Here is a 25006-nt window from a genome sequence, read left to right as displayed (position 1 = left end):
GACAGCGGACAGCGGGACACCGGGACAGCGGGACAGCGGGAGAAAGGGACAGCGGGACACAAGGGACACCGGGACAGAGGGACAGAGGGACAGCGGGACACCCGGACAGAGGGACAGCGGGACACCGGGACACCGGGACAGCGGGACAGCGGGACAGCGGGGAAACCGGGACAGAGGGACAGCGGGACACAAGGGACACCGGGACACCGGGGCACCGGGACAGAGGGACAGCGGGACACCGGGACAGCGGGGACAGCGGGACAGAGGGACACCGGGGAAACCGGGACAGCGGGACACAAGGGACCCCTTCCCTGGGGAGACGCCGAGATCGCTGAGTTCCCCCAGGGGACACCGGGGCCAGCGGCACCGCCGGTTTGGGGACGCCCCGCCGGCTCTGACGCCTTGGCGGCACCGGGGAGCGGACGCTGACCCGGGGGGACACCGGGGACACTGAGCCCTGCCCGGATTGCCTCGTGCCGCCAATAAAGGCTTTGAACGGCGCCGCCGGCACTGACGGACCCGAAACCGCCGCGATTCGCCCCAAAACCGCCATGGGCGGAGCCTGGCAGCGCTGGCCACGCCTCCCGCCTTGATGATTGGCTGATCCTCACGTCTATCACGCGGTGGGCGGGACATCTCGCCAGTCGCGATTGGCTGGGGGGGGGGGGCTGCTCCCATCAACCAATGAGCGGGGCGCGTTCGCGTCACGTGGGGCAGAGCGCGCTGTTCCCGGCGCTGATTGGCTGAGGGCGGAGGGGCGGCACTTCCGGGAAGGCGGCGGGAGCGCGGCGTGCGGAGGAACCGGGGGGGACCGGGGGGCACCGGGGGGGACCGGGGGGCACCGGGGGGCTCCAGCCGCCCCCGGCACGTCCCGCAGCGGGTCGGGGCCACTCCGAGGCGGCTCCCGGGGCGGCTCCCGGTTTCGTTCCCGTTCCCGAGGCCGTTCCCGGTTCTGGGCTCCGGTGCGGCCGCCATGGGCCGCCGCAAGTCGAAGCGGAAGCCGCCGCCCAAGAAGAAGATGACGGGGACGCTGGAGACGCAGTTCACGTGTCCCTTCTGCAACCACGAGAAGTCCTGCGACGTCAAGATGTGAGCGCGGGGCACCGGGGGGGGCACCGGGCACCGGGGGGGGGCACCGGGGACGGGACGCGGGGATGGGCGGCAGCGCGGAAAGAGCGACGGAGGAACCCGGTGATGGGAGGGGAAGCGGAGGGGGGGGGGGGGACATGGACGGGGACACGGGGCGGGGGTGCCGGTACCGGGGAGAGGCGTCCCGGTCACGGGTGGGGGGACACCGGGGGGGGGGGTCGGGACGGAGCCCGGAGGGGTCACGCCCCCCTCGTGCCCCGCAGGGACCGCGCCCGGAACACCGGGGTGATCTCGTGCACCGTGTGCCTGGAGGAGTTCCAGACCCCCATCACCTGTATCCTTACCGGGACCCCCCCCCACCCCCGCCGGGACCCCCGCCGGGACGCCCCCCCCCCACCCCAAACCGGTGTTGGAGCCTTAACGGCGCCCCCAGACCTGTCGGAGCCCGTGGACGTTTACAGCGACTGGATCGACGCCTGCGAAGCCGCCAACCAGTGACACCGGGGGGGGGGGGGGGGGGAGACCCCCGGAGCCGCCGGTGACACCCCCGGAGCCGGTGCGGGGGGTGACATTCCCCCTCCCCCCGGCACCTGAGACTTGTCCTTGTCCCCGCGGGGACATCGGGGTGGGGGTGACGCGTTTGGGGACAGCTGCCCTGGAATAAACGCCCCGCGTGGTGGCCCTTGTCGCCCTTGTCGCCCTTGTCGCCGTTGTCGCCGTTGTCGCCGCTGCCCCCGCTGTCCCCGGTGTCCCCTGTCCCCCCCCCGTGTCCCCCAGCCCGGTGTCACAGCGCTGTCACCTCTGCGTGTGGCTTTTATTGTGCCTCGGTGGCTTCACACGTGGCGGGGGCCGAACCCCCCCGGGGCCGATCCCGGGGCTGAACTTGGGACCGATCCCGGGGCTGAACCCCCCCGGGGCCAACCCCAGCCCTGTCCCCGCCCGGCGCCGGTCCCGGGATCGTTCCCCCCGCCCCCGCCCCCGGCTCCAGTCGGTCCCGGGGCCGATCCCGGGATCGTCCCCCCCGGGGCCGATGCCGAGGGCTGCCCCCCCCCGGGAGCCATCGCGGGGTCGATCCCGGGGCCGGTTTCCCCCGGGGTCGATCCTAGGGCCGGTTTCCCGGGGCTGATCCCGGGGCCGTTTTCCCCCGGGATTGATCCCGGTGCCGGTTATCCCCGGGGCCGATCCCGGGACCGGTTTTCTCCAGGGCCGGTTTCCCCCAGGATCGATCCCGGTGCCGGTTTCCCCTGGGATTGATCCCGGTGCTGGTTATACCCGGGGCCGATCCCGGGGCCGTTTTCCCCCAGGATCAATCCCGGGGCCGGTTATCCCCGGTGCCGATCCCGGGGCCGGTTATCCCCGGTGCCGATCCCGGTGCGGGTTTCCCCTGGGATCGATCCCGGTGCCGATCCCGGGGCCGGTTTCCCCTGGGATCGATCCCGGGGCCGGTTTCCCCCGGGGCCAATCCCGGTGCCGGTATCCCCCGGTGCCGGTTTCCCCCGGGGCCAATCCCGGTGCCGGTATCCCCCGGTGCCGGTTTCCCCCGGGGCCAATCCCGGTGCCGTTTTCCCCCGGTGCCGATCCCGGTGCCGGTATCCCGGGGTCGATCCCAGGGCAAGTTTTCCCCGGTGCCGATCCCGGTGCCGGTATCCCCCGGGGCCCTGTGCCGGCGCCCGGTGCCGGCTCGGCGGGGCGCGGTGAGGCCGGTGACGAGCGGTGTCGGGGTGCAAGCGGCCGCGGGGCCGGCGGCTACTGGGAGTTGTAGAGGCCGTCGTGGCCGTCGTAGCCGTCGTGGCCCAGCAGCTCGGGGCCCCCGCAGTACTTGGGGTCGTAGACCTGGCGCGGGAGCCCGTACACCGTCATGCCCTGCTGCGACGCGCCCTTGTTGCTGCCCATCTGCAGCCCGATGGTCATGGTGTCGCAGTGCTCCATGCCCAGCGCCGGCTCGAAGATCTGACGCTTCGTCCCCGGCGCCGTCATGCCCGCCTGCCCGCCAGGAACCGGCTCGGGGCGGTGGCCGCGGGCAACCCCCAGGGGGTTCGCGGCCACCGCGGGGGCGGCTCGGGGGTTTCTCCGTCCTCCCCCCCGGTGCTGCCCGCAGGGTGTCTGTCCCCTCTCTGTCCCCCCTCCGTGCCCCCTCTGTCCCCTCTCTGTCCCCCCTCCGTGCCCCCTCTGTCCCCTCTCTGTCCCCCCTCCGTGCCCCCTGTCACCTGTCACCTTTCTGTCCCCCTCTGTCCCCTCTCTGTCCCCCCGTGCTGGCAGCGTCCCCGTGCCCCGTGTCCCCATGGGGTGACAGTGTCCCCGTGCCCCGTGTCCCCATGGGGTGACAGTGTCCCCGTGTCCCGTGTCCCCCCGTGCTGGCGGTGTCCTCCTGCGCTGGCAGTGTCCCCTGTGGTGGCAGTGTCCCCATGCCCTGTGTGTCCCCAAGGGTGGCAATGTCCCCCCGTGCTGGCAGTGTCCCCCTGTGATCCAGTGTCCCCATGCCCTGTGTCCCCCCGTGCTGGCAGTGTCCCCATGCCCCCTGTCCCCAAGGCTGGCAGTGTCCCCCTGTGCTGGCAGTGTCCCCGTGCCCTGTGTCCCCCCATGGTGGCACCGTCCCCGTGCCCCTGTCCCCAAGGGTGGCAATGTCCCCGTGCCCCATGTCCCCCCATGCTGGCAGTGTCCCCGTGCCCCGTGTCCCCCCGTGCTGGCACCGTCCCCATGCCCTGTGTCCCCAAGGGTGGCAGTGTCCCCATGCCCCTGTCCCCAAGGGTGGCAGTGTCCCCATGCCCCGTGTCCCCCCGTGGTGGCACCGTCCCCATGCCCCCGTGTCCCCCCGTGCTGGCAGTGTCCCCATGCCCCGTGTCCCCCCGTGCTGGCACCGTCCCCGTGCCCCTGTCCCCACCTGGCTGGCAGTGTCCCCGTGCCCCGTGTCCCCCCGTGCTGGCACCGTCCCCGTGCCCCTGTCCCCACCTGGCTGGCACCGTCCCCGTGCCCCTGTCCCCACCTGGCTGGCAGTGTCCCCGTGCCCCCGTGTCCCCCCATGCTGGCAGTTGTCCCCGTGCCCCTGTCCCCACCTGGCTGGCACCGTCCCCGTGCCCCTGTCCCCACCTGGCTGGCAGTGTCCCTGTGCCCCGTGTCCCCCCGTGCTGGCAGTGTCCCCGTGCCCCTGTCCCCACCTGGCTGGCGCCTTTGTTGGTGCCCATCTGGAGGCTGATGGTGGCCTGGTCCAGGGGCTGGTCCGTGCCCAGTTTGGGGTCGTACAGGTGCCGCCGTGTCCCGTACGCCGTCATGCCCTGCTGGCTGGCGAACTTGTTGGTGCCCATCTGGGGACAGCGACAGCGACGGTGTCACCGGCTGTCCCCGGCACGCTGCCACCGCGCCCCCCCCGGTGTCCCCCCGGTGTCACCTGGAGCCCGATGATGTTCCTGCCCTCGCGCAGCTTCTCGGGGTGGAAGCGCCGCTGCTGCTTCTCCGCGTATTTCACCCCCAGCCCCACGTTGTTCCCCTTTGTCTTGGCCTGGCGGAGACCGTTGGGCTTGGGGGGGCTCACGGGGCCTCCCCAGACCCCAAAAATCCCTTCCCCAGACCCCAAATACCCTCCCTGGATCTCAAATCCCCTCCCCAGACCCCAATTCTGCATCCCAGACCCCAGATCCCTTCCCCAGACCCTGAATTCCTTCCCCAGACCCCAAATCCCTTCCCCAGATCCTAAATCCCCATCCCAGACCCCAAATACCTTCCCTGGATCCCAAATCCCTTCTCCAGACCCCAGATACCCTCCCTGGATCCCAAATCCCCATCCCAGACCCCAGATCCCTTCCCCAGACCCCCAATTCCTTCCCCAGACCCCAAATCCCTTCCCTAGACCCCAGATACCCTCCCTGGATCCCAAATCTCCTCCCCAGACCCCAAATCCCTTCCCCAGACCCCAGATACCCTCCCTGGATCCCAAATCCCCTCCTCACACCCCAAATCCCCCCTCTGGACCCCCCCCCCCCCCCAGCGCGTGGCCGGTGTCCTCCAAGGGGACACCAGGACCCTCTGGAGCCTCCCAAGACCCTCCGGAGCCCCCCGGGACCCCCGGGGAGGTCACCTGGCTGGCGAGGGCGATGAGGGTGGACTGGACCTGGGTGTGGTTGGTGTTCTCGAAGAGGTCGTTGGCCTCGAAGATGTCGTGGGGCTTCACCCCGTAGCGCGTGATGGCCCTCAGGAAGTTCCCGATGTTCTCCAGCTGCGCACGGAGGGAATCGGGGCCGGGTTTTGGGATCAGATCCCCCCACCCCCACCCGGAGCCGTCCCCAACCCCGATTTTGGGGTGTCCCCCTCACCTTGTGCCAGTTCTGGACGGGTTCGTTCACCTTGGGCACCGAGCCCGGCTGCAGTTTGTTGATGAGCCTGGGGGGGCCGAGCGCGGGTGAGGTCAGGGGGTGACCCCAGGGTGACCCCGGGGTGACCCCAGGGTGACCCCAGAGTCCGGCCAGGACGGGGGTGTGGGGGGACGGGCAGTGCTGGGGACAAGGCTGTGGTCAGCAGGGTCAGCCCGGGTGAGGGATGGGTTAAAATTCCCCCGGAGGATCATCCCACACTGGGGCCGGGGGCAGGGCTGGGAGGGGACGGTCACAGGACTGGGGGACAAAGCCGGGGTCCCACCGGGGGTCCCGGGGGTCGCACGGGCTCGTACTCGCAGAGGATGACGCCGTCCTTGAGCCCGTCCATGAAGTTGTCCCCGATCCGGCGTCCCGTGGTGCCCTCGATCCAGGCACGGAGCTCCCGCTCGTGCTGCGGGTCGTACTTCTGGGCCAGCTGCGGGGACACGGGGACACGGGGACATGGGACACCGCCGGGGGACAGGGGACACCGCCAGGGGGACAAGGGACACTGCCAGAGGGACACTGCCAGGGGGACAGGGGGACAGGGGACACTGCCAGGGGGACAGGGGACATCGCCGGGGGAACAAGGGACACTGCCAGAGGGACACTGCCAGGGGGACAGGGGGACAGGGGACACCGGCAGGGGGGCAGGGGACACTGCCAGGGGGACACGGACAGGGGACAGGGGGACAGGGGACACTGCCAGGGGGACAGGGGACACCACCAGGGGAAGAGGGGGACAGGGGACACCGCCAGGGGGGCAGGGGACATCGCCGGGGGACAGGGGACACTGCCAGGGGACAGGGGGACAATGCCAGAGAGGCGGGGGGACATCGCCAGGGGAACAGGGGGAGAGGGGACACCACCAGGGGGGCAGGGGGACATCGCCAGGGGGACAGGGAGACATGGTGACACCGCCAGGGAGACATGGGACACTGCCAGAGAGGCGGGGGGACATGGTGACACCGCCAGGGGGACAGGGGGACACTGCCAGGGGGACAGGGGGACAGGGGGACACTGCCAGGGGGACACGGGGACATTGCCAGGGGAACAGGGGACTCCACCGGGGGGCCAGGGGGACATCGCCAGGGGGCCAGGGGGACACGGCCAGGAGGACGTGGTGGCACGGAGAATGTGGGGGACACCGTCACGGAGACGAGGGGACAGCGCGAGGGGACAGCGGAGGATGTGGGGACACCGCGGGGGGGGGGACACGGGGACACCGGCAGGGGGATGTGGGGTGGGGGACACATCCCCACCACAGAGGGGACACGGGGACCGCGGGGACACCCCAAGGGAGGGGACCCTGGGGACACCCTCAGGGCAGAGGCGGCAGCCGCGCCGGGGACAGAGGATCCCCGGTGGCCCCGTTTCTCCCGTTCCCGCGGGGCCGGAGGGGCGGAGGGACCCGGGCAGGCCGGGGGTGCCCGGACCCCCCCCCCCCGTGCCCCGCCCCGGCCCCCCCGGGAGCCGCGGGCGACCGGGCCGGCCGAACCTTTGCCCATATATAGCCCCGGCCCGGGGCCGCCGCCGCCCGCCCGCCGCGCTCCGCCGCCTTATAAGGGCTCACGGCGGGGCCGGGGGGCGCCGGGGCCCCCCCGGGCCGCCGATCTCCCCCCGTTAACCCTTAACGGGCCGGTGCGAGGCGGGACCCCCCCCCCCCCGCTATGTCCATCCCCCCGCCGTGTCCGGCATCTCCCGCCCGCCGCGGGGCCCCCCCCGGGCCACCCGAACCGCCCCCCGTTAACCCTTAACGGGGCGGACACCGGCGGGACGCCCCCCCCCCCGGAGCTCGTAGGGGGGGTCCCGCGGTCCGCCCGCTCCGTTCCGGTGTCGCCCCGTCCCCTCCTCAGCCCCGGCGGGGGGTCCCGGTGTCGCCCCCGCCCCAGCTCGGTGCCCGTCACCTCCCGCCCGCCGCGGGGGCTGCGGGGGCCGACAAACCCCCCGCTCCCGGTTAACCCTTAACGGCCCGGTGCCCGGCAGGACCCCCCCGGTGCTCACGGGGCGGGGGGGGGAAACCCCGGCGTCGCCCCCTCCCCTCCCTCACCCCCGCCGGGGAGCCGGTGCCGGTCACCTCCCGCTTGCCGGAGGGACCGGGGGCTGCGGAGCGCCCCGGGCAGCTCACCCACCCCCCCCACGGTGAACCGGCGCTCGGAACGACCCCCGGGGGGGACACCCCGGTGCCGCCCCCCTGTCCCGGTGCCCGTCCCTTCCCTCCCGGGGCAGCACCAGGGACAGCGCCGGGTCCCGCCCCCGCTCCCGCCGGGTCCTGCCGCGACCCCTGCCCGCCCCCGGTGCTGCCACCGCCCCGGGGGGGGGTCGCACCTGCCCGGACCCGCCCGGACCCCCCGGTTCGGTTCGGTTCGGTTCGGTGCCGCTCACCTTGTTCTTCACCTCGGCGGACAGCCCGTAGGCCGGGCCGCGGTTGAAGTGCGCGTTGGACATTTCGGGGGTCCCGCGGGGGGGGGGTCTCGGTGGCTCCGGTGGGGTCGCGCCGGTTCGGGGCTGTCCCGGGTGGGTTCGGGGCTGTCCCGGGTGGGGTCGGTGCCCTCGGGTCGGGTCGGTGCCCTCGGTCGGTTCCTCCCGGTCCCGTCCCGGCGCCGCCGCCACTTTTAAAAGTGGGCGGTGGGCGCGGAGCCCCCCCCGGGCCGGGGCGGCCGCAGCCAATCCGCGGCCTCCGCCGCGCTGACGTCACGGCGGGGCGGGTGATGGCGTCATTTTTTCCACATTTAGCGGGGGGGATCCCGGAGCGGAGCGGTGGGGGGAGGCGGCAGGGGAATCCCGGAGCGCCCCCCCCCCGCCCCAAATCAGCCCCTCCCCGCTCTGCCCCCTCCCACCGGACACCCGTGTCCCCCCCCGGTCATCTCGGTGCCCCCCTCGAGCGGGGACCCCCCCGGGGGGCACCGGGGTCACCCCCACGGTACCTGGGGCTCCCCCCACCCCGGGGCACCGGGGGCCTCTTCCCCGCACACCCGGGACCCCCCCGGTGCCGCGGGACCCCCCCGGGACCGCGGGGCTCGACCCCGCCGCGCTCCCCCCCACCACCCCCCACCCCGGTGCCGTCACCGGATCGGACTCCGCCGCCCCCCCCGGGGGGAGGGCACGACTCGTCACGGGTGGGGAATGTCCCCCTCCCCCTCCCTCTCCCTCTCCCCCTCCCCCTCCCCAGGCTGTCCCCGCCCCCCCCCCCGCGGCTCCGGGACCCCCCCGGGGCCGGGGGGACACCCGGGATCCCCCCCCCCCCCCCCCACCAGGGACTTGGGGGACCCCCTCCCCCCCCCCCCCGCCGAGGCTGCCGTTCCCGTTTAACGCTGTCGGTGCCGCTCTGACGTCATCGCTCGCCCCCCCGTGACGTCACCGCCCATCCCCGTCCCTGAGCTCATCCCGGGGTCCCGCTCTGACGTCACGGGGGAACCCCTCCGAGCCCCGCCCCTCGCTCCCTGCCAATCACAGCGCTCGCCACGCCCCGCCGGCAAAAGCCGCGCGGCGATTGGCTGCGCCCGCAGGCCCCGCCCACTTGACCGGGACGCGAGGGGTCAGCGCGAAGATGGCGGCGCCCGGGGGCGCGACCCGGCGTGGGGACAGCGGCGCCCGGCCGTGACCCGGACACCGCGGGACCGCGGCGCCATGCGGCCGGGCTGGCTCCGGGGCCTGCCCCGGGGCCTCTGGGGCGGCCCCGCAGCGCCACAGGTGCGGGGGACACCGGGACAGAGGAGGACGGGGGGGCCTGGGGGGCGGTGGGGACACGGGGACAGCGGGGGCGGGGGGACACGAGGGACATAGGGGACACGAGGGGACAAGGGGGCACAGAGGGGGGTGGGGGTTGTGGGGGGACAGGGGGTTCGGTGGGCACCGGAGGGCACGGAGGGGACACAGGGGCGGGGGGCACAGGGGACAGGGAGGGACGGGAGGGGACACGGGGGACACGGGGGACAGAGAGGGACGGGAGGGGACACGGGGGACAGCTGCGGCGTGACCCCTTTTTCCTCCCCAGCTCTGCCGGCGCTTGTGCCAGCGCCCCGCGCGGGTCCCCCCCGCGGAGAGCGACACCTCGGCGGGGGGAGGCGACACCGCGGGGACCTCAGCGCGGCACCGCCGCTTCCACAAGATCTGGGAGAACGAACCCCAGCCCCGGGACCACCCCGGGAGCCCCGTGGGGGGCGACACCTCGGGGGGCGACACCCGCAAGGCCGCTCTGCGCCGCCTCCGCTCCCGCGGGTCGCACCGCGAGGACGCCCGCGGCGGCGGCGGCGGCGGCGGCGCCGACCCCGGCGGCCCCGGTGACCGCGGGGACCCCGGCGCGGCGTTCGAGGCGGCGCTGCGGGAGCTGTCGCGGAGCCCCCCGGGGCGCGGGGGCCGCCTGGCGCTGGTGGAGGCGGCGCTGGCGGCGCTGCCGGCGCTGGGCGCGGAGCGCAGCCTGGCCGCCTACAACGCGCTGCTGCGGCTGCTGCCCCGCGGGGCCTGGGTGCCGCGCGGCGCCGTGCAGCGCCTGCTCTTCCCCTTCCCGCGGCAGCAGGAGTGCGGGCTCAGCCTGCTGGAGCACATGGAGCGCTACGGTGCGTGCCGGCACCCGCTGCTGCCGCTGCCGCTGCGTGTGCCGCTCCCCGCGCGGTGTCCGTCCCCTGGTGCCACTCCTGTGGTGTCCCCTGGTGCCACTCGTGTGGTGTCCCCTGTGTGGTGTCCCCCTGTGGTGTCCTGTGGTGTCCCCAATGTGTCCCTGCGGTCCCCAATGTCCCAGTGCGTCCCCACCGTGTCTCCACTGTCCCCAGGTGTCGTGCCCGACGCCGAGATGCAGTTCCTGCTGCTGTCACCCCAATATCCCTGCTGTCACCCCAATGTCCCTGCTGTTACCCCCGTGTCCCTGCTGTCCCCAACGTGTCCCCGCCGTGTCCCCAGGTGTCATGCCTGACGCCAAGACGCAGTCTTTGCTCTCACCCCAATATCCCTGCTGTCCTCAGTGTGTCCCTGCTGTCCTCAGTGTGTCCCTGCTGTCCCCACCGTGTCCCCGCTGTCCCCACCGTGTCCCCATGTCCCCAGGTGTCATGCCCGACGCCGAGACGCAGTTCCTGCTGCTGTCACCCCAGTGTCCCTGCTGTCCCCAGTGTGTCCCTGCTGTCCCCAGTCTGTCCCTGCTGTCACCCCAATGTCCGCATTGTGTCCCTGCTGTCCCCAGTGTGTCCCTGCTGTCACCCCAATGTCCCCAGTGTGTCCCTGCTGTCCCCACCATGTCCCCGTGTCCCCAGCTGTCATGCCTGACGCCGAGACGCAGTTCCTGCTGCTGTCACCCCAGTGTCCCTGCTGTCCCCAGTGTGTCCCTGCTGTCACCCCAATGTCCGCAGTGTGTCCCTGCTGTCCCCAGTGTGTCCCTGCTGTCACCCCAATGTCCCCAGTGTGTCCCTGCTGTCCCCACCATGTCCCCGTGTCCCCAGCTGTCATGCCTGACGCCGAGACGCAGTTCCTGCTGCTGTCACCCCGATGTCCCTGCTGTCCCCAGTGTGTCCCTGCTGTCACCCCGATGTCCCTGCTGTCCCCAGTGTGTCCCTGCTGTCACCCCAATGTTCCTGCTGTCCCCAACGTGTCCCCACCATGTCCCCGTGTCCCCAGGTGTCATGCCCGACGCCGAGACGCAGTTCCTGCTGCTGTCACCCCGATGTCCCTGCTGTCACCCCAATGTCCCCAATATCCCCAATGTCCCTGCTGTCCCCAGTGTGTCCCTGCTGTCCCCAACGTGTCCCCGTGTCCCCAGGTGTCATGCCCGACGCCGAGACGCAGTTCCTGCTGCTGGGGGTGTTCGGGCCGCGCAGCCGCCCCATGCGGAAGCTGCAGCGGATGCTGTTCTGGCTGCCGCGCCTGCGGCTGCTGGACCCCCACCCGCTGCCCCCCCGGCTGCCCCCCGGGCTGGCGGCCGCGCGCCTGGGGCTGCAGCGCATCGCCACCGAGCCCGGGGCCACCCTCACCCTCGTCCAGGTGGGGCACGGGCACGGGGACACGGCTGGGGGGACACGGGGGGGGACAGGGACATGGCTGGGGGGACACGGGGACAGGGACAGACACGGCTGGGGGGACATGGGGACATGGCTGGGGGGATAGGAGGACAGGGACACAGCTCAGGGGGACAGGGGGACAGGGACATGGCTTATAGGGACAGGGACGTGGCTGAGGGAGCAAAGACACAGCTGAGGGGACAGGGACATGGCTGGGGGGACATGGGGACAGGGACATGGCTGGGGGGACAGGGGAACAGCTGGGGGGACATGGGGACAGGGACATGGCTGGGGGGACATGGGGACAGCTGGGGGGGACATGGGGACAGCTGGGGGGACACAGGAGTGGGGGACAGGGACATGGCTGGGGGGACATGGGGACAGGGACAGACACGGCTGGGGAGGACACAGGGGGACAGCTTGGGGGGGCAGGGACATGGCTGGGGGGACACGGGGACAAGACAGACACAGCTGGGGGACAGGAGGACAGCTGAGGGGACAGGGATGTGGCTGGGGGGACAGGGGGTGCCCCTGCAGTGACCCCCGTGTCCCCATCCCGCAGCGGCCGGTGCCGGACTCGGGGGACGACGAAGGCTCTGTCCAACCCTACATCATCAGTGAGTTCTGGGGGTCTCGGAGGGGTCCCTGGGGGGGATGTTGGGGTGCCCTGGACGGGGTTGGTGTCGGGTTTGAGGGGTTTGGGGTCCCTGGGGTGGGTTTGAAGTCCCTGGGGTGGGTTTGGGACAGGGTTTGGGGTCTCTGGGGTGGGTTTGGGGTTCCTCAGGGGTCTCTATGAGGGGTTTGGGGACCCCATGGGGGTGGGTTTGAGGCAGGGTTTGGGGTCTCTGTGGTAGGTTTGGGGTCTCTGGGGTGGGTTTGGGGTTCCTCAGGGGTCTCTATGAGGGGTTTGGGGTCCCTGGGGTGGGTTTGAGGCAGGGTTTGGGGTCTCTGGGGTGGGTTTGGGGTCTCTGGGGTGGGTTTGGGGTTCCTCAGGGGTCTCTATGAGTGGTTTGGGGTCTCTGGGGTGGATTTGAGGCAGGGTTTGGGGTCTCTGGGGTGGATTTGGGGCAGGGTTTGGGCTCCCTGGGGCGGGTTTTGGGGTCCCTGGGGTGGGTTTGGGGCAGGGTTTGGGGTCCCGGGGTTCGGGGTCGGCTGTCCCCAGCTGTCCCCGCGTGTCCCCCGCTGTCCCCAGGCTCGCAGAGCCCCGAGCAGCGGGAGCTGCTGGCCCAGCACGGCCCCGCCCGCCCGGTGTTCGTGGAGGGGCCGTTCCCGCTCTGGCTCCGCGGGACCCTCCTCAAATACTTCGTGCTGCGGGGAGACCCCCTGCCCCCGCACCTGAGGGTGAGTTGGGGGTCCTGGGGGGGCTCTGGGGGTCCTGGGGGGGCTCTGGGGAGTCCTGATGGGGTTCTGGGAGGCTCTGTGGGTTCCTGAGGGGTCCGGGGGGGCTCTGGGGGGTTCTGGGGGGGATTCTGGAGGCTCCTGGGGGTCCCGGGGGGCATCCTGGGGGGGTTCTGGGGGGGGGCTCTGGTGGGTCCTGAGGGATCCTGGGGGGTACTGAGGGGGCTATGAGGGGCCCGGGGGGGGGTTCTGGGGGGTACTGGGGGGTTTTGGGGGTTCCTGAGGGGGCTCGGTGGGGTCCTGGGTGGTCCTGGGGGGGTCCTGGGAGCTCCTGGGTGGTCCTGGGGGGATTCTGGAGGCTCCTGGGGGGGGGCTCTGGGGGGTCCTGAGGGTCCCGGGGGGGCTCTGGGGGGTCCTGAGGGGATTCTGGAGGCTCCTGGGGGGGCTCTGGGGGGTCCTGAGGGTCCCGGGGGGGCTCTGGGGGCATCCTGGGGATCCCGGGGGGAGCTCCAGGACAGGTGGGACCCCCGCAGAGCCAGGCCAGGTGTGCAGGAACACCGCAGAACCCATCCCACCTGAGGCCACCCCCATGCCCTGCGCGGGAGGGCGACCCCCCCCCCACCCCCCCCCCCACACCCCCACACCCCCACCACCCCCACGCCCCCCCCCCAGGACCCCCCGGCGGACCCCGAGCGCAGCTTTTACTTCCCTCTGCGCCTGGAGCTGGAGCTGGAGCGCGGCCCCTGGGACGACGACGCCTTCCACGTGGACCAAGGTGACCTTTGCCGGACGAGGAGCGGGAGGGCCTGGTGGGGTTGTTTTTTTTTTTTGTTTGTTTTTTGGGGGGGGGGGGGGGGTCCCCCAACCCCTTAACCCCCCGTTTCCCCCCGCAGTGGAGGAGGGCCCGGTGCTGGCGCTGTGCGTGGCGGGCGCGGGCGACCGGCGCACGCTGGGCCGCTGGCTGGCGGCGCTGCAGGAGCGCAACCCGGCGCTGGCCCGCACCCCGGTCGTGTTCCGCCTCGCCCCCGGCGGGGACCCCGCCGCCCACCCCCCCGAGGGCACCCAGCCCCCCCGGCTGGCCGCCGGGACCCCCGCCCCGGCCGCGGCGCTGGGGCAGGACGGGGGAGACGCCCCGAAAAGCAGCGGGGAATAAAGGAGGCGCCGTGGCGGATGGACTGGGGGGGGTGTCGTGGTTTTTAACGGGGGGGTGGGGGGGTTGTGTGTCCCCCTGTGCCGCCCCCACCCCCCCAAAATGGGGGGGTGGCAGGGGGGGGGGCCCAAGGGGAGGGTTTGGGGGTGCTGGGGGGGGGGGTCGTTTCGCCTTCTCAGCGTCGCGCCCGGCACGCCCAGTTGGTTCCGGGGGGGTCTGGGGGGCACTTGGGGGGGTCCCCGGTGAGTTTGGGGGGTCCCCGGTGGGTTCTGGGGGTCCCTTGGGGGGTCACCAATGAGTTTGGGGGGCACTTGGGGGGTCCCCGGTGAATTTGGGGGTCCTCAGTAAATTTAGGGGGTCCCCAGTGGGTTCTGGGGGTCCCTTGGGGGGGGTACCTGGGGGGTCCCCGGTGAGTTTGGGGCGTCCCTGGTGCGTTCTGGGGGTCCCTTGGGGGGTCACCAGTGAGTTTGGGGGGCACTTGGGGGATCCCCAGTGAATTTGGGGGGTCCCTGGTGAGTTTTGGGGGTCCCCAGTGGGTTCTGGGGGTCCCTTGGCGGGGGCCTCAGTGAGTTTGGGGGTCCCATGGGGGGTCACCAATGAGTTTGGGGGCTCCTCAGTGAATTTGGGGGGTCTCCGGTGGGTTCTGGGGGTCCCTTGGGGGGTCACCAATGAGATTGGGGGGTACCTGGGGGGTCCCGGTGAGTTTGGGGGCTCCTCAGTGAATTTGGGGGGTCCCCGGTGGGTTCTGGGGGTCCCTTGGGGGGGTCTCCAGTGGGTTTGGGGGGTCCTCAGTGCATTCTGGGGGTCCCTTAGGGGGGTCCTCAGTGAGTTTGGGGGGCACTTGGGGGGGTCCCCGGTGAGTTTGGGGGGTCCCCGCTGAGTTTGGGGCTCCCTTGGGGGGTTTCTAGTGGGTCTGGGGGGTCCTCAGTGAGTTCTGGGGGTCCCTTGGGGGGGTCTCCAGTGGGTTTGGGGGGTCCCCGGTGAGTTTCGGGGGTCCCTCAGGCGCGGCACCTGCACACCTCACACCTGGGGGTACCGGCCAGCGCTCACAAGTTCCGGGACCCCCTTTGGGGTCTCCTCGGGGACCCCCCCCCCAAAAAAAAAAAAAAAAAAAAAAATCCGCGGCGGGAGTGCGGGCAGAGCTCTCCGCGCATGCGCACGGAGCGCCGCGACGCCGCCGCGCGGTGACGGCGGGCGCGCCGCTGACGTCATCGCAGCGCGCCGCGGCATGAGCGCGGCCGAGCGCGGCCCCGGTGGGCCCGGTGGGCCCGACCCCGGCGGGGGCCGCAAAGCGCGGGGGCGGCCGCGCCTCACCGAGACCGACCGGGCCCGGCGGCGCCTGGAGTCGCGCAAGAAGTACGACGTGCGGCGGGTGTACCTGGGCGAGGCGCACGGGCCCTGGGTGGAGCTGCGGCGCCGCAGCGGATGGAGCGACGCCAAGCTGGCGGCCTACCTGCTCGGGCTGGAGCGGGGCCAGCGCGCCGGGCGGCGCGGGTGAGCGCGGGGGCACCGCGGGGAGCAGCGGGGAACCGGGCGAGGGGAAGGGAAGGGGCGCGGCACCCGCGGGGGGGGGTCTGGGAGCCGTGGGAGGGGGGCCCGGGGGTCTTGGGGGGTGTCCCCCCCACACCGGAGCCGGGGGTCGCAGAGCGGCCGCGGCTCTCGGGGGAAGCGGGCGGGCGCTGTCCGCGGTGCTGGAGCGGCGCTGGGCGGGGCGGGGATGTTTGTTGTTACCGGCCTTCCTCGTGCTCTTCTTCCTCAGCCTCCTCTTCCTCGTCCCCTTCCGTCTGTGCCGTCCCTCTTCCTCTTCCTCACGCTCCTGGGGGATGAAGAACGGGCAGAGAGAGGAGGGGGAAGAGGGGGAGGAAGGCCCAGGAGGAGGAGGAGGAGGAGGAGGAGGGGGAGGAGGAGGGGGAGGAAGGCCCAGGGGATGAAGGAAGAGGAGGAGGAGGGGGAGGAAGGCCGGGGGTCCTGCAGGAGCCCCTTCCCCTTCTCCCAACCCCTTCTCTCCACAGCAAACCCTGGGAGCAGCTCCCGAAAAAACCCAAACGCAAGAAAAGTGAGTCCGGGCTCTTCTGGGGGGGCTGCACCTGATTTGGGGGGGCTGTACCTGATTGGGGGGGCGGTACCCCACTCTGGGGGGTTGTACCTGATTTGGGGGGTTCTGCCCCTCACCCTGGGGGTGCTGCCCCTCATTTTGGGGTGGCTGTACATGACTTTGGGATGCCTGTACCCCATTTCGGGGGTTCTGCTACTCCCTTTGGGTGCCTGTACCCCACTCTGGGGTGGCTGTACCCCACTCTGGGGTGGCTGTATCCCATTTTGGGGTGCCTGTGTCCCATTTTGGGGTGCCTGTGCCCCACCCGTGGGTGCCTGTACCCCACCCTGGAGGGCTGCTCCTCCCCTTGGGGTGCCTGTACCCCACTCTGGGGTGCCTGTATCTCATTTTGGGGTGGCTGTACCCCACCCTGGGGTGCCTGTACCCCACCTTTGGGTGCCTGTGTCCCACCCTGGGGTGCCTGTATCTCATTTTGGGGTGCCTGTACCCCACCCTGGGGTGCCTGTACCCCACCTTTGGGTGCCTGTGTCCCACCCTGGGGTGCCTGTATCTCATTTTGGGGTGGCTGTGTCCCATTTTGGGGTGCCTGTACCCCATCCTGGGGGGCTGTCTCTCCTCATGGGGTGCCTGTATCTCATTTTGGGGTGCCTGTACCCCACCTTTGGGTGCCTGTATCTCATTTTGGGGTGCCTGCGCCCCACCCTGGGGGGCTGCACGCCGTGCCCCCCGCGCAGGGCGCCGCCGGAACGTGAACTGCCTGCGGCACGCGGTGATCTGGTACGAGGACCACCGGCAGCGCTGCCCGTACGAGCCGCGCCTGGCCGAGCTGGACCCCTCGGTGGGGCTCTACACCACGGCCGTGTGGCAGTGCGAGCGCGGCCACCGCTACTTCCAGGACCTGCACTCGCCCCTGCGCCCGCTCAGCGACTCGGACGGCGATGACGGTGCGGGGGGGGGGCGTGGGGTGTGGGGTTTGGGGGCTGGGGGGTGTGGGGTGTGGGGATTGGGGGCTGGGGGTGTGGGGTTTGGGGGCTGGGGGGTGTGGGGTGTGGGGATTGGGGGCTGGGGGTGTGGGGTTTGGGGTGTGGGGATTGGGGGCTGGGGGCTGGGGGGTTTGGGGTGTGTGGGGATTGGGGATTGAGGGGTTTGGGATGTGGGGGGGGTTGGGATGTGGGGGGGTTGGGGGGACTGTGTGGGGTTTGGAGTTTGGGGTCTGGGGGCTGTGGGGTTTGGGGTGTGGGGATTGGGGTCTAGGGGCTGGGGGGTGTGGGGATTGGGGTTTGGGGTGTGTGGGGATTGGGGATTGAGGGGTTTGGGATGTGGGGGGGTTGGGGGGACTGTGTGGAGTTTGGACTTTGGGGTCTAGAGGCTGGGGGGTGTGGGGATTGGGGTTTGAGGTGTGGGAGATTTGGAGTCTCTGGGGTTTGGGGGTGTGTGGGGGGTTTGGGGTGCATGGGGGATTTGGAGTCTGGGAGGTTTGGGGTTTGGGGTGGGGGGGATTGGGGTTCTGAGGGTGGGGCACAGGCAGGGATGGGGTCTGGGGGGATTTGGGGTGACCTGGGCCCCTTTTGGGGGGTTCCTGGGGGTGTGGGAGGGGCACAGAGGAGGGTGTGGGGGTGTTTGGGGACAACCCGAATCGATTTTTTGGGCTGTTTTGTGTCTGAAGGAGATTTTTGGACGACCTATCAGATTTTTTAGGGTCTGGAGAGGGATTTTTTTACCTCCCTTTCACTCCCGGGTTCCCCCCGCAGCTCCTGGCTCCTCCTCCTCCTCCTCTTCCTCCTCCTCGGGGGGCTGCAGCTCGGGCTCGGAGGCGGCTCCGGGGGGGGGGTCCCGCGGTGGCAGCCGCCCCCCCCGGGGGCCCGGCCCCCCCCGAGGCGCTGGAGGCCGTGGTTTGTGTCCCCCTGCCCCTGCCCCTCCCGCGGGGGGGGCTGGACGGGGGCGGCCCCCCCACCCTCCTGCAGGGCCCCCCCCTCCTGATCCTGGGCTGCGAGGCCCTGGGGGGGCTGCAGCTCGGCGTGGGGGGGCACGAGGTGCTGCTGGAAGGGGGGGGGGGCGCCTTCCCCCCCCCACCTGCGGAGCCCCACCTGCCCAAGACAGGTAAGGGGTGGGGTGGAGGGGGGGCTGGGAGGGGGCCCGGGGAAAATGGGGGAGCTTGGGGGGCTCGGAATGGGGGGATTTGGGGAAGATTTGGGGTCAGGAATGGGGGATTGGGGTTGGGAGTGGGAGATTGGGGAAGATTTGGGGTCAGGAATGGGGAATTGGGGCTGGGAATGAGGAATTGGGGAAGATTTGGGGTCAGGAATGGGGGATTGGGGTCGGGAATGGGGGGATTAGGGGCAGGAATGGGGGATCAGGGAAGATTTGGGGTCAGGAACTGGGGGGCTGGGGTGCTGGGGGGGTGGGTTTGGGGGTCAGGAACGGGATGGGGCAGGAGCTGGGGGGTCCCAGGGGGTCTCACCGGCCCCACTGATGGCAGAGGAGGATGAGGAGGACCCAGTGCTGAGGCTGAAGCAGGAGGAGCTGCCCCCCCCCGCCGAACCCCCCCCTCCGGAGCCCCCCCGGGAGCCCCCCCGGGACCCCTCCCCGGCTGAGGACCCCGAGGTGTCGACGATCATCTACGAGATCCCCAAAGAGCCAGAAAGGTCGGGGGACCCTGGGGGGGGGGTCGTTTGGGGGGGGTTAGGGGGTCCCTGGGGGGGCTTTGGGTGGGGGGGCTCAGGTTACCTGGGTGTGTGAAGAAGGGGGGGAGCACCTGGGAGGGTTTTGGGGGTCAGGGGCTGTTTTATTTAGGCAGATTGAGGAGTTTTTTGGGGAGGGGGTCGCTCTGGGGGTGGGCAGGGGGTTTAGGAGGCTCAGGTGGGCTGCTCTGATACCTGTCCCCCACCTTTTTTTGGGGGGGGGGGACTCACGCCAAGCTCTGCAGGCGCCGGCGGAGCCGCCGGGGCCGCGCCCCCTCCCCGGACCCCGAGGACCCCCCCGAGCCCCTCACCTGCCCCTACGCCGGCTGCGGGCAGGAGTTCAGCGCTCTCAGCAGCTTCCAGGTGCCTGGAACGGGGGGAGCACCCCCTCACCTGTCCCAGAGTCCCCTCTCACCTGTCCTGGACCCCCCCCCCCCGCCTCACCTCCCACGTGTTCCCCCCCCCCAGAACCACCTGAGCCTGGTGCACCGCAGGGGCCGGAGCCAGGTGTGCCCCCAGCCCGGCTGCGGGAAGAGGTTTTACCTGGCCAACCACCTGCGGCGGCACATGGGCGTGCACTCAGGTGAGCCCCCAGGTGTGCCCCTTCTGGCCTCCCAAAACCCTCCTCCCTCCACGCCAAGAGGTTTTACCTGGGCATCCCCCCCTGTGCTGGCACACGGTCACCTGTCAGGTGAGCCCCCAGGTGTGTCCCACCGTGCCCCACCCCCCCCCCCCAGGTGTGCGGGAATTCACCTGTGACACCTGCGGGAAGTCCTTCAAGCGCAAGAACCACCTGGAGGTGCACAGGAGGACACACACCGGGGAGACCCCCCTGCAGTGAGTGACCGGGGGTGGGTGGGGGTCCTGCCAAGGACTCAGAACGCCCCAGGAGGGCGAGGAGGGGTCCCCAGGCGCACCTGACGCCCACCTTGCCCCCCCCCCCCAGGTGCGAGGTGTGCGGGTACCGCTGCCGCCAGCGCGCCTCCCTGACGTGGCACATGAGGAGACACGGGGGGCTCAAGAGCCACCCCGAGCCCCGTGGCACGTAGGGACCCCCCCCTGGACTCACCTGGGCCCCCCCCGGACTCACCTGGGCCCCCCCGGACTCACCTGGGCCCCCACCTGCTTGCCGGGACCCCCCGATGTTCCTGCGGCTGCACCTGGAGGTGAAGAAGAACCACCTGGGGGGGGTCCTGAGCCTCTCCCCAGGACACCCCAAACACCTGAGGGACCCCTTGGGGGTGTCCTTGTGTGTTCCCCCCCCCCCCCAGGTGACCCAGTGGCCCCCCCAGGTGTCGCCGTTGCCCTCCCCCCTCACCTTTTATTTATTTCCTCATTCTCGCTCGTCACCCCCCTGGGGACACCCAGGGTTTTGGGGGGGGGGGGGTTTGGGGGCTCTGGGGGGGGTGCAGACCCCTCCGGGACCCCCCCCAAATCCATTAAAATCAGGACTTTTCGTGCTGCTTCTTCTGTTGGGGTGCGGGGTGGGGCTCGGGGGGGGGGGTCCCGGAGGGGCTGGGGGCCCTCGCGGGTGCCCCCTCCCCATTTCGGGGGGCGGCGCGGCCCCTCGGCGGAGCCGGGCTCGAGCTCGGCGCTGTCCCCGGTGCTGAAGCGGCGGCGGCCGCGCCGGGCCGTCGCCGGCCTTCATCACCCTCCTCTTCCTCTCCGTCCCTTCTCCTCCTCCTCCTCCTCGTCCATCCCCCCTCATCCTTCCTGCTCTTTCTCCTCCGCTCCTTCCTTCTCCTCCTCTTCCTCCTCCATTCCCTCTTTCTTCCTTCTCTCCATCCCTCCCCGTCCTTCCTCCTCCTCCTCCTCCTCCTCCTCCTCCTTCCGTGGGCGGGGCCTTGGGGGTCTCGGGGGGCTTCGGGCCCTGGAGGGGGGGGGGGGGCGGTTCTTTTTTTTTTTTGGGGGTGGGGGGGTGGGCCGGGCTGACCCACCTCTTTTTGGGGGGGGGGGGGGCGCGCGGACGGAACCATCTCGGGAGGGGGTGGGGGGGCGGATTTTGGGGGGGCCCCGCCCCGCGCCCGCCCAAGGACGTTTAAAGGACCGACGGGGCCGCCGCTCGCAGCGCCCGGTGCCGCCGCCGCGACCCCCGGAGCGCCTCCCCACCCCCCCGGGCCCCCCGAGCCCTCGGGGCCGTGCGGGGCCCCCCCCCCCCCGCCCCTCACCGGCGACACGATGGTGACGGTAGGAGCGGGGTGGGGAGGGGGATTGCGGGGATCCCCCAGACCTTCCATCCCCCCCCCCAAGCACCGGGTACCCTCCCGTGCTCCCCCCACCCCGAATTCCCACCCCCCCCTGCCTCCTCTCGGTGTCCCCCCCTCCCCGTGAGCGTGTGACACGCTCGGCTGGGGACACGGCGTCACACGCGGGTGGCACCTGCAGGGACACGCGCGTGCAAGGGAGGGGCGGGGACCCCTCCCCAAACCGCGGCCGATTTGGGCGGGGAGGGCGGGGGGGGGAGGCACACTCGACACGTGTGTCGCTGTCCCCCCGCGTGTCGCCGTCCCCACGCCCCCCGGGGCCGTGGCTGGTGGCCCCGGGTGTCCCCATCACCCGGTGACAAAGGGCCATTGTCACCCACCCCGCGCTATTGGGGAGGGGGGGGAAGGGGCGGGGGCGCTGCCGCACAATGGGGGGATTGTCCCCCATGGCCCCACCCGGGTGTCACTGTCCCCCGTCCGATGTCCCCCGCCTCCCGCTGTCCCTGTCCCCACACTGTCCCCAGCGTGTCCCTGTCCCCTCCCCGCACTGCTCTCCCGCTGTCCCCATGTCCCCGCTGTCCCCGTCCCACCGCTGTCCCCATGGTCCTGTTGCCTCTGTCCCCTCTCCGTCGCCATGTCTGCAGTGTCCCTGTCCCCTCCCGGCCCCCCGTGCCCGCGGTGACCCCCTGTGACACCCCCCGTGACACCCCCTGTCCCCCCCAGCAGATCCTGAGCACGGTGGAGGCCCAGGCTCCCAGCGCCGCGGGGCCATCGGGCTGCGGCCCTGTCCCTGTCCCCGTGCCGGTGGTGGCCGTGCCAGGCCCGGGGGTGGCGGCGGCGCTGCCCAACGGGGCCCCCCCGGGTCCCCCCCCCGTGGCCGACGACAGCAAAACCAACCTGATCGTCAACTACCTGCCGCAGTCCATGAGCCAGGAGGAGCTGCGGAGCCTCTTCGGCAGCCTCGGGGACATCGAGTCCTGCAAGCTCGTCCGGGACAAGGTCACCGGTACAGGCAGGGGACACGGCCTGGGGTGGGGACAGGGCACGGGGACACGGAGAAATGGGACACGGTGAGGTGGGAAGGGAGAGGGGACACGGGGACCTGTGGGGACAGGGATGGACCAGGGAGAGCATGGGAGCGGGGACAATTTGGTGTCCCCCCGGTGCCCCGTGACGCCGGTGTCCCTGTCCCCACACAAGTTTGACCGTGAGTCCCACGTCCCTGGGGACACATGGGACAAGGACCCACGGGGACAGCGAGGCTGGCGGGAACGGACGTGGATCTGGGGAGAGGGGTGGGAGCAGAGCGGGGACAGGGATGGGGACAGGTCTGGGAGCACAGGGGACAGGGCCACCCCCGGTGACGGTGACACGGTACCCCAGGGCAAAGCCTGGGCTACGGCTTCGTCAACTACGTGGAGGCCGGCGACGCCGACAGGGCCATCGGGGCCCTCAACGGCCTCAAGCTGCAGACCAAGACCATCAAGGTGCCCTGGGGACATGGGGGTGGGCACCTGGGGGGGCTTTTGGGGCGGGGGAGGCACCTGGGAGCCCTTCGGGGTAGGGGGGCACATGTGGGAATCCTTCAGGGGGAATCCTTTGCGTGGAGGGGGCACCTGGGAGCCCTTTGAGGGGGGTGGAAGGCCTGGGCGGGCGATGCCGCTGTCCCCTGGGGGTCCCGAGGGCTCACCTGCCCCCCCCAGGTGTCCTACGCCCGGCCCAGCTCCGCCTCCATCCGCGATGCCAACCTGTACGTGAGCGGCCTGCCCAAGGCCATGGGGCAGAAGGAGATGGAGCAGCTCTTCTCCCAGTACGGCCGCATCATCACCTCCCGCATCCTCGTGGACCAGGTCACAGGTGAGCCCAGCTGTGCCCAGGTGTGCTCAGCCCGCCTGGGAAGGTGGGACATCCCTGGGGGTCGGGGGGGTCCTGAGAGTCCTGGGGGAGGTGGGACACTCCTGGAAGGATGGGACAGTCCTGGGGGGTGGGACATCCCCAGGGTGGGGGGTCCTGGGGGAGGTGGGACAGTCCTGGGGGATGAGACATCCCTGGGAATGGGAGTCCTGGGGGATTTTGGGGGTTCTGGAGAGGTGGGGCTCCCCTTGGGGCGTTACCCAGCGATCCCTTTAGGGTCTGTGGGTGGGCGAGGCGGGAAGGGGCTTTTGGGAGGGGCTGCCCCTGATCCCCCACCCCGTGTCACCTGCGCAGGTGTGTCCCGGGGGGTGGGCTTCATCCGCTTCGACAAGCGCGTGGAGGCCGAGGAGGCCGTGCGGGGGCTGCACGGGCAGAAGCCCCTCGGGGCCGCTGAGCCCATCACGGTCAAGTTCGCCAACACCCCCGGGCAGAAATCGGGGGGGGCCCTGCTGAGCCTCTGCCCCGGCGCCCGGCGCTATGGGGCCCTGCACCCCCCCCCACAGCGCTTCCGGTGAGGGGCTGGCAATGGGGGGACAGCCTGGGAATGGGGGGGCTGGGAATGGGGGAGACATCCCTGGGAATGGGGGTCCTGGGGGGCTGGGAATGGGGGGGACATCCCTGGGAATGGGGGTCCTGGGGGGCTGGGAATGGGGGAGACATCCCTGGGAATGGGGGTCCTGGGGGGCTGGGAATGGGGGGGACATCCCTGGGAATGGGGGTCCTGGGGGGCTGGGAATGGGGGGGACATCCCTGGGAATGGGGGTCCTGGGGGGCTGGGAATGGGGGGACAGCCCTGGGAATGGGGGTCACCCCGGGAATGGGGGTCCTGGGGGGTCAGAGGGGTGGGACACCCCTGGGAACAGAGGCAGTGGGGGTCCTGGGACAGTCTGAGGGGTGGGATATCTGCAGGAACAGAAACCCCAAGGATGGATCCTGGGAATGCTCAAAGGGGGGCACCCAGGGGGGTGGGACACCCCTGGGCATAGGGACCCCCCCCCGGCACCAGGGCCACCCCTCGTTGTCCCCCGCTAACAGCACCTCGTCCCCTCCAGGCTCGACAATTTGCTGAACGTGGCATACGGGGTGAAGAGGTAACGCCCCCCCACTCCCTAAACCCCCCCAAAATCCCCCCAAACCTGCCCTGCTCAAACCCCCCCCCGCCCAACAGCCTGGGGACCCTCCCCGGGGCAAGAGGGGACCCCGGGACCCCCCCAGCTGACCCCAGGCCAGCCCGCTGTCGCTGCTGCCCAGGTTCTCGCCGTTGGCCATCGAGGCGGTGCCGGCGCTGGCCGGGGTGGGCCTGGGGACCCCCGGGCCGGGCTGGTGCATCTTCGTCTACAACCTGGCTCCCGAGGCGGACGAGAGCGTCCTGTGGCAGCTCTTCGGGCCCTTCGGCGCCGTCACCAACGTCAAGGTCATCCGCGACTTCGCCACCAACAAGTGCAAAGGCTTCGGCTTCGTCACCATGACCAACTACGAGGAGGCGGCCATGGCCATCGCCAGCCTCAACGGCTACCGCCTGGGCGACCGCGTGCTCCAGGTGTCCTTCAAGACCACCAAGCAGCACAAGGCCTGAGCCGTGTCCCCGCTGGCGGCCGCCCAGAGGCTGCGGGGGTCTCCTGTCGCCGCCGTCGGGGCGTGGGGACCACCCCCCCCCACCGTGAGCGCCGTGGAGAAATTCAGCTGGAGGTCTTGGGGACCCCCCTTCCCCTGGAGACCACGGAGAAAGCCAGCTGGAGACCTCGGGGACCTTCAGGGACCCCCCCGCCATGAGCACCATGGAGAAACTCAGCTGGAGACCTCGGGGACCCCCCCCCATGAGCACCAAACACATCCTGGAGACCTCAGGGTCCCCACCATGAGCACCATGGAGACCATGGAGAAACCCAAGCGGAGACCTCGGGGACCTTCAGGGACCTTCAGGGACCCCCCCATGGGCACTATGGAGACCATGGAGAAACCCTCATGAAGACCCGGAGACCTCGGGGTCCCCCCATGGGCACCACGGAGACCATGGACAAACCCAACCGGAGACCTCGGGGACCTTCAGGGACCTTCAGGGACCCCCTGCCATGAGCACCAAACACATCCTGGAGACCTCAGGGTCCCCCCCACCCCCACCATGAGGACCATGGAGAAACCCAACTTCAGGTCCCAGGCACCCCCTCCATGGACACCAAGGACATCCTGGGTCTCCAGGATGGAGAAACGCACCTGGAGACCTTGGAGAACCACGGGGGC

The 25006-nt window shown here is 71.2% G+C and overlaps 5 protein-coding genes across 9 annotated transcripts; 4 read left to right on the top strand and 1 right to left on the bottom strand.

Moving 5' to 3' along the window:
• Nucleotides 1-797: 797 nt before the first annotated feature.
• Nucleotides 798-12746, top strand: ELOF1 (elongation factor 1). 2 transcript variants are annotated; one of them, XM_053933056.1, is made up of 4 exons: nt 798-1089; nt 1353-1423; nt 1523-1597; nt 12734-12746. In XM_053933056.1, exons 1-3 carry the CDS (start codon nt 974-976, stop codon nt 1585-1587), a joined length of 252 nt encoding a protein of 83 aa, XP_053789031.1. In that variant the 5' UTR covers nt 798-973; the 3' UTR covers nt 1588-1597; nt 12734-12746. The 2 variants fall into 2 exon arrangements, with proteins under 2 accessions (XP_053789031.1, XP_053789030.1); XM_053933055.1 differs by lacking the exon at nt 12734-12746 and having other exon boundaries at nt 800-1089; nt 1523-1777.
• CNN1 (calponin 1) lies at nt 2406-8229 on the bottom strand. The gene is made up of 7 exons (XM_053933054.1): nt 7821-8229; nt 5750-5871; nt 5397-5463; nt 5162-5299; nt 4475-4585; nt 4245-4391; nt 2406-3072 (listed from the first exon to the last, which is right to left on the bottom strand). The coding sequence occupies exons 1-7, from the start codon at nt 7881-7883 to the stop codon at nt 2836-2838; spliced, it is 885 nt and encodes a 294-aa protein (XP_053789029.1). The 5' UTR covers nt 7884-8229; the 3' UTR covers nt 2406-2835.
• ECSIT (ECSIT signaling integrator) lies at nt 8752-13935 on the top strand. Its single transcript, XM_053933052.1, has 7 exons — nt 8752-9128; nt 9433-9994; nt 11185-11405; nt 11985-12039; nt 12615-12763; nt 13433-13535; nt 13654-13935. Exons 1-7 carry the CDS (start codon nt 9066-9068, stop codon nt 13911-13913), a joined length of 1413 nt encoding a protein of 470 aa, XP_053789027.1. The 5' UTR covers nt 8752-9065; the 3' UTR covers nt 13914-13935.
• A 1203-nt stretch (nt 13936-15138) lies between these two features.
• On the top strand, nt 15139-20103 carry ZNF653 (zinc finger protein 653). The gene is made up of 10 exons (XM_053933011.1): nt 15139-15404; nt 15923-15966; nt 16701-16910; nt 17718-18066; nt 18304-18335; nt 18446-18611; nt 18893-19010; nt 19116-19230; nt 19385-19484; nt 19594-20103. Exons 1-10 carry the CDS (start codon nt 15139-15141, stop codon nt 19694-19696), a joined length of 1503 nt encoding a protein of 500 aa, XP_053788986.1. The 3' UTR covers nt 19697-20103.
• Nucleotides 20104-20691: 588 nt separating this feature from the next.
• On the top strand, nt 20692-24781 carry ELAVL3 (ELAV like RNA binding protein 3). 4 transcript variants are annotated; one of them, XM_053933082.1, is made up of 7 exons: nt 20692-20834; nt 21578-21857; nt 22235-22338; nt 22555-22708; nt 23060-23276; nt 23818-23856; nt 24017-24781. In XM_053933082.1, exons 1-7 carry the CDS (start codon nt 20826-20828, stop codon nt 24339-24341), a joined length of 1128 nt encoding a protein of 375 aa, XP_053789057.1. In that variant the 5' UTR covers nt 20692-20825; the 3' UTR covers nt 24342-24781. The 4 variants fall into 4 exon arrangements, with proteins under 4 accessions (XP_053789057.1, XP_053789056.1, XP_053789055.1 ...); XM_053933081.1 differs by having other exon boundaries at nt 23996-24781; XM_053933080.1 differs by lacking the exon at nt 20692-20834 and having other exon boundaries at nt 21254-21857.
• Nucleotides 24782-25006: the final 225 nt, after the last annotated feature.

This window comes from Vidua chalybeata (assembly GCF_026979565.1).
Source record: "Vidua chalybeata isolate OUT-0048 chromosome 33 unlocalized genomic scaffold, bVidCha1 merged haplotype SUPER_33_unloc_1, whole genome shotgun sequence".
NCBI lineage: Eukaryota > Metazoa > Chordata > Aves > Passeriformes > Viduidae > Vidua > Vidua chalybeata.
This window is presented reverse-complemented; position numbering and strand designations above follow the sequence as displayed.

Coding starts and splice junctions, on each gene's coding strand:
- CNN1 (XM_053933054.1), bottom strand. CDS start 7,883: ATGTCCAACGCGCACTTCAACCGCGGCCCGGCCTACGGGCTGTCCGCC. Junction 5,464..5,749: donor GACGGCGTCATCCTCTGCGA/GTACGAGCCCGT, acceptor CGGCCCCCCCAG/GCTCATCAACAAACTGCAGC. Junction 3,073..4,244: donor CCAACAAAGGCGCCAGCCAG/GTGGGGACAGGG, acceptor CCTGGCGGGCAG/GCGGGCATGACGGCGCCGGG.
- ZNF653 (XM_053933011.1), top strand. CDS start 15,139: ATGAGCGCGGCCGAGCGCGGCCCCGGTGGGCCCGGTGGGCCCGACCCC. Junction 15,405..15,922: donor CAGCGCGCCGGGCGGCGCGG/GTGAGCGCGGGG, acceptor TTCTCTCCACAG/CAAACCCTGGGAGCAGCTCC. Junction 19,485..19,593: donor ACCGGGGAGACCCCCCTGCA/GTGAGTGACCGG, acceptor CCCCCCCCCCAG/GTGCGAGGTGTGCGGGTACC.
- ELOF1 (XM_053933056.1), top strand. CDS start 974: ATGGGCCGCCGCAAGTCGAAGCGGAAGCCGCCGCCCAAGAAGAAGATG. Junction 1,090..1,352: donor AAGTCCTGCGACGTCAAGAT/GTGAGCGCGGGG, acceptor CGTGCCCCGCAG/GGACCGCGCCCGGAACACCG. Junction 1,424..1,522: donor GTTCCAGACCCCCATCACCT/GTATCCTTACCG, acceptor CGGCGCCCCCAG/ACCTGTCGGAGCCCGTGGAC.
- ELAVL3 (XM_053933078.1), top strand. CDS start 21,332: ATGTCCCCCGCCTCCCGCTGTCCCTGTCCCCACACTGTCCCCAGCGTG. Junction 22,709..23,059: donor CCTCGTGGACCAGGTCACAG/GTGAGCCCAGCT, acceptor TCACCTGCGCAG/GTGTGTCCCGGGGGGTGGGC. Junction 23,277..23,817: donor CCCCCCCCACAGCGCTTCCG/GTGAGGGGCTGG, acceptor CGTCCCCTCCAG/GCTCGACAATTTGCTGAACG.
- ECSIT (XM_053933052.1), top strand. CDS start 9,066: ATGCGGCCGGGCTGGCTCCGGGGCCTGCCCCGGGGCCTCTGGGGCGGC. Junction 9,129..9,432: donor GCGGCCCCGCAGCGCCACAG/GTGCGGGGGACA, acceptor TTTCCTCCCCAG/CTCTGCCGGCGCTTGTGCCA. Junction 12,764..13,432: donor CCCTGCCCCCGCACCTGAGG/GTGAGTTGGGGG, acceptor CCCCCCCCCCAG/GACCCCCCGGCGGACCCCGA.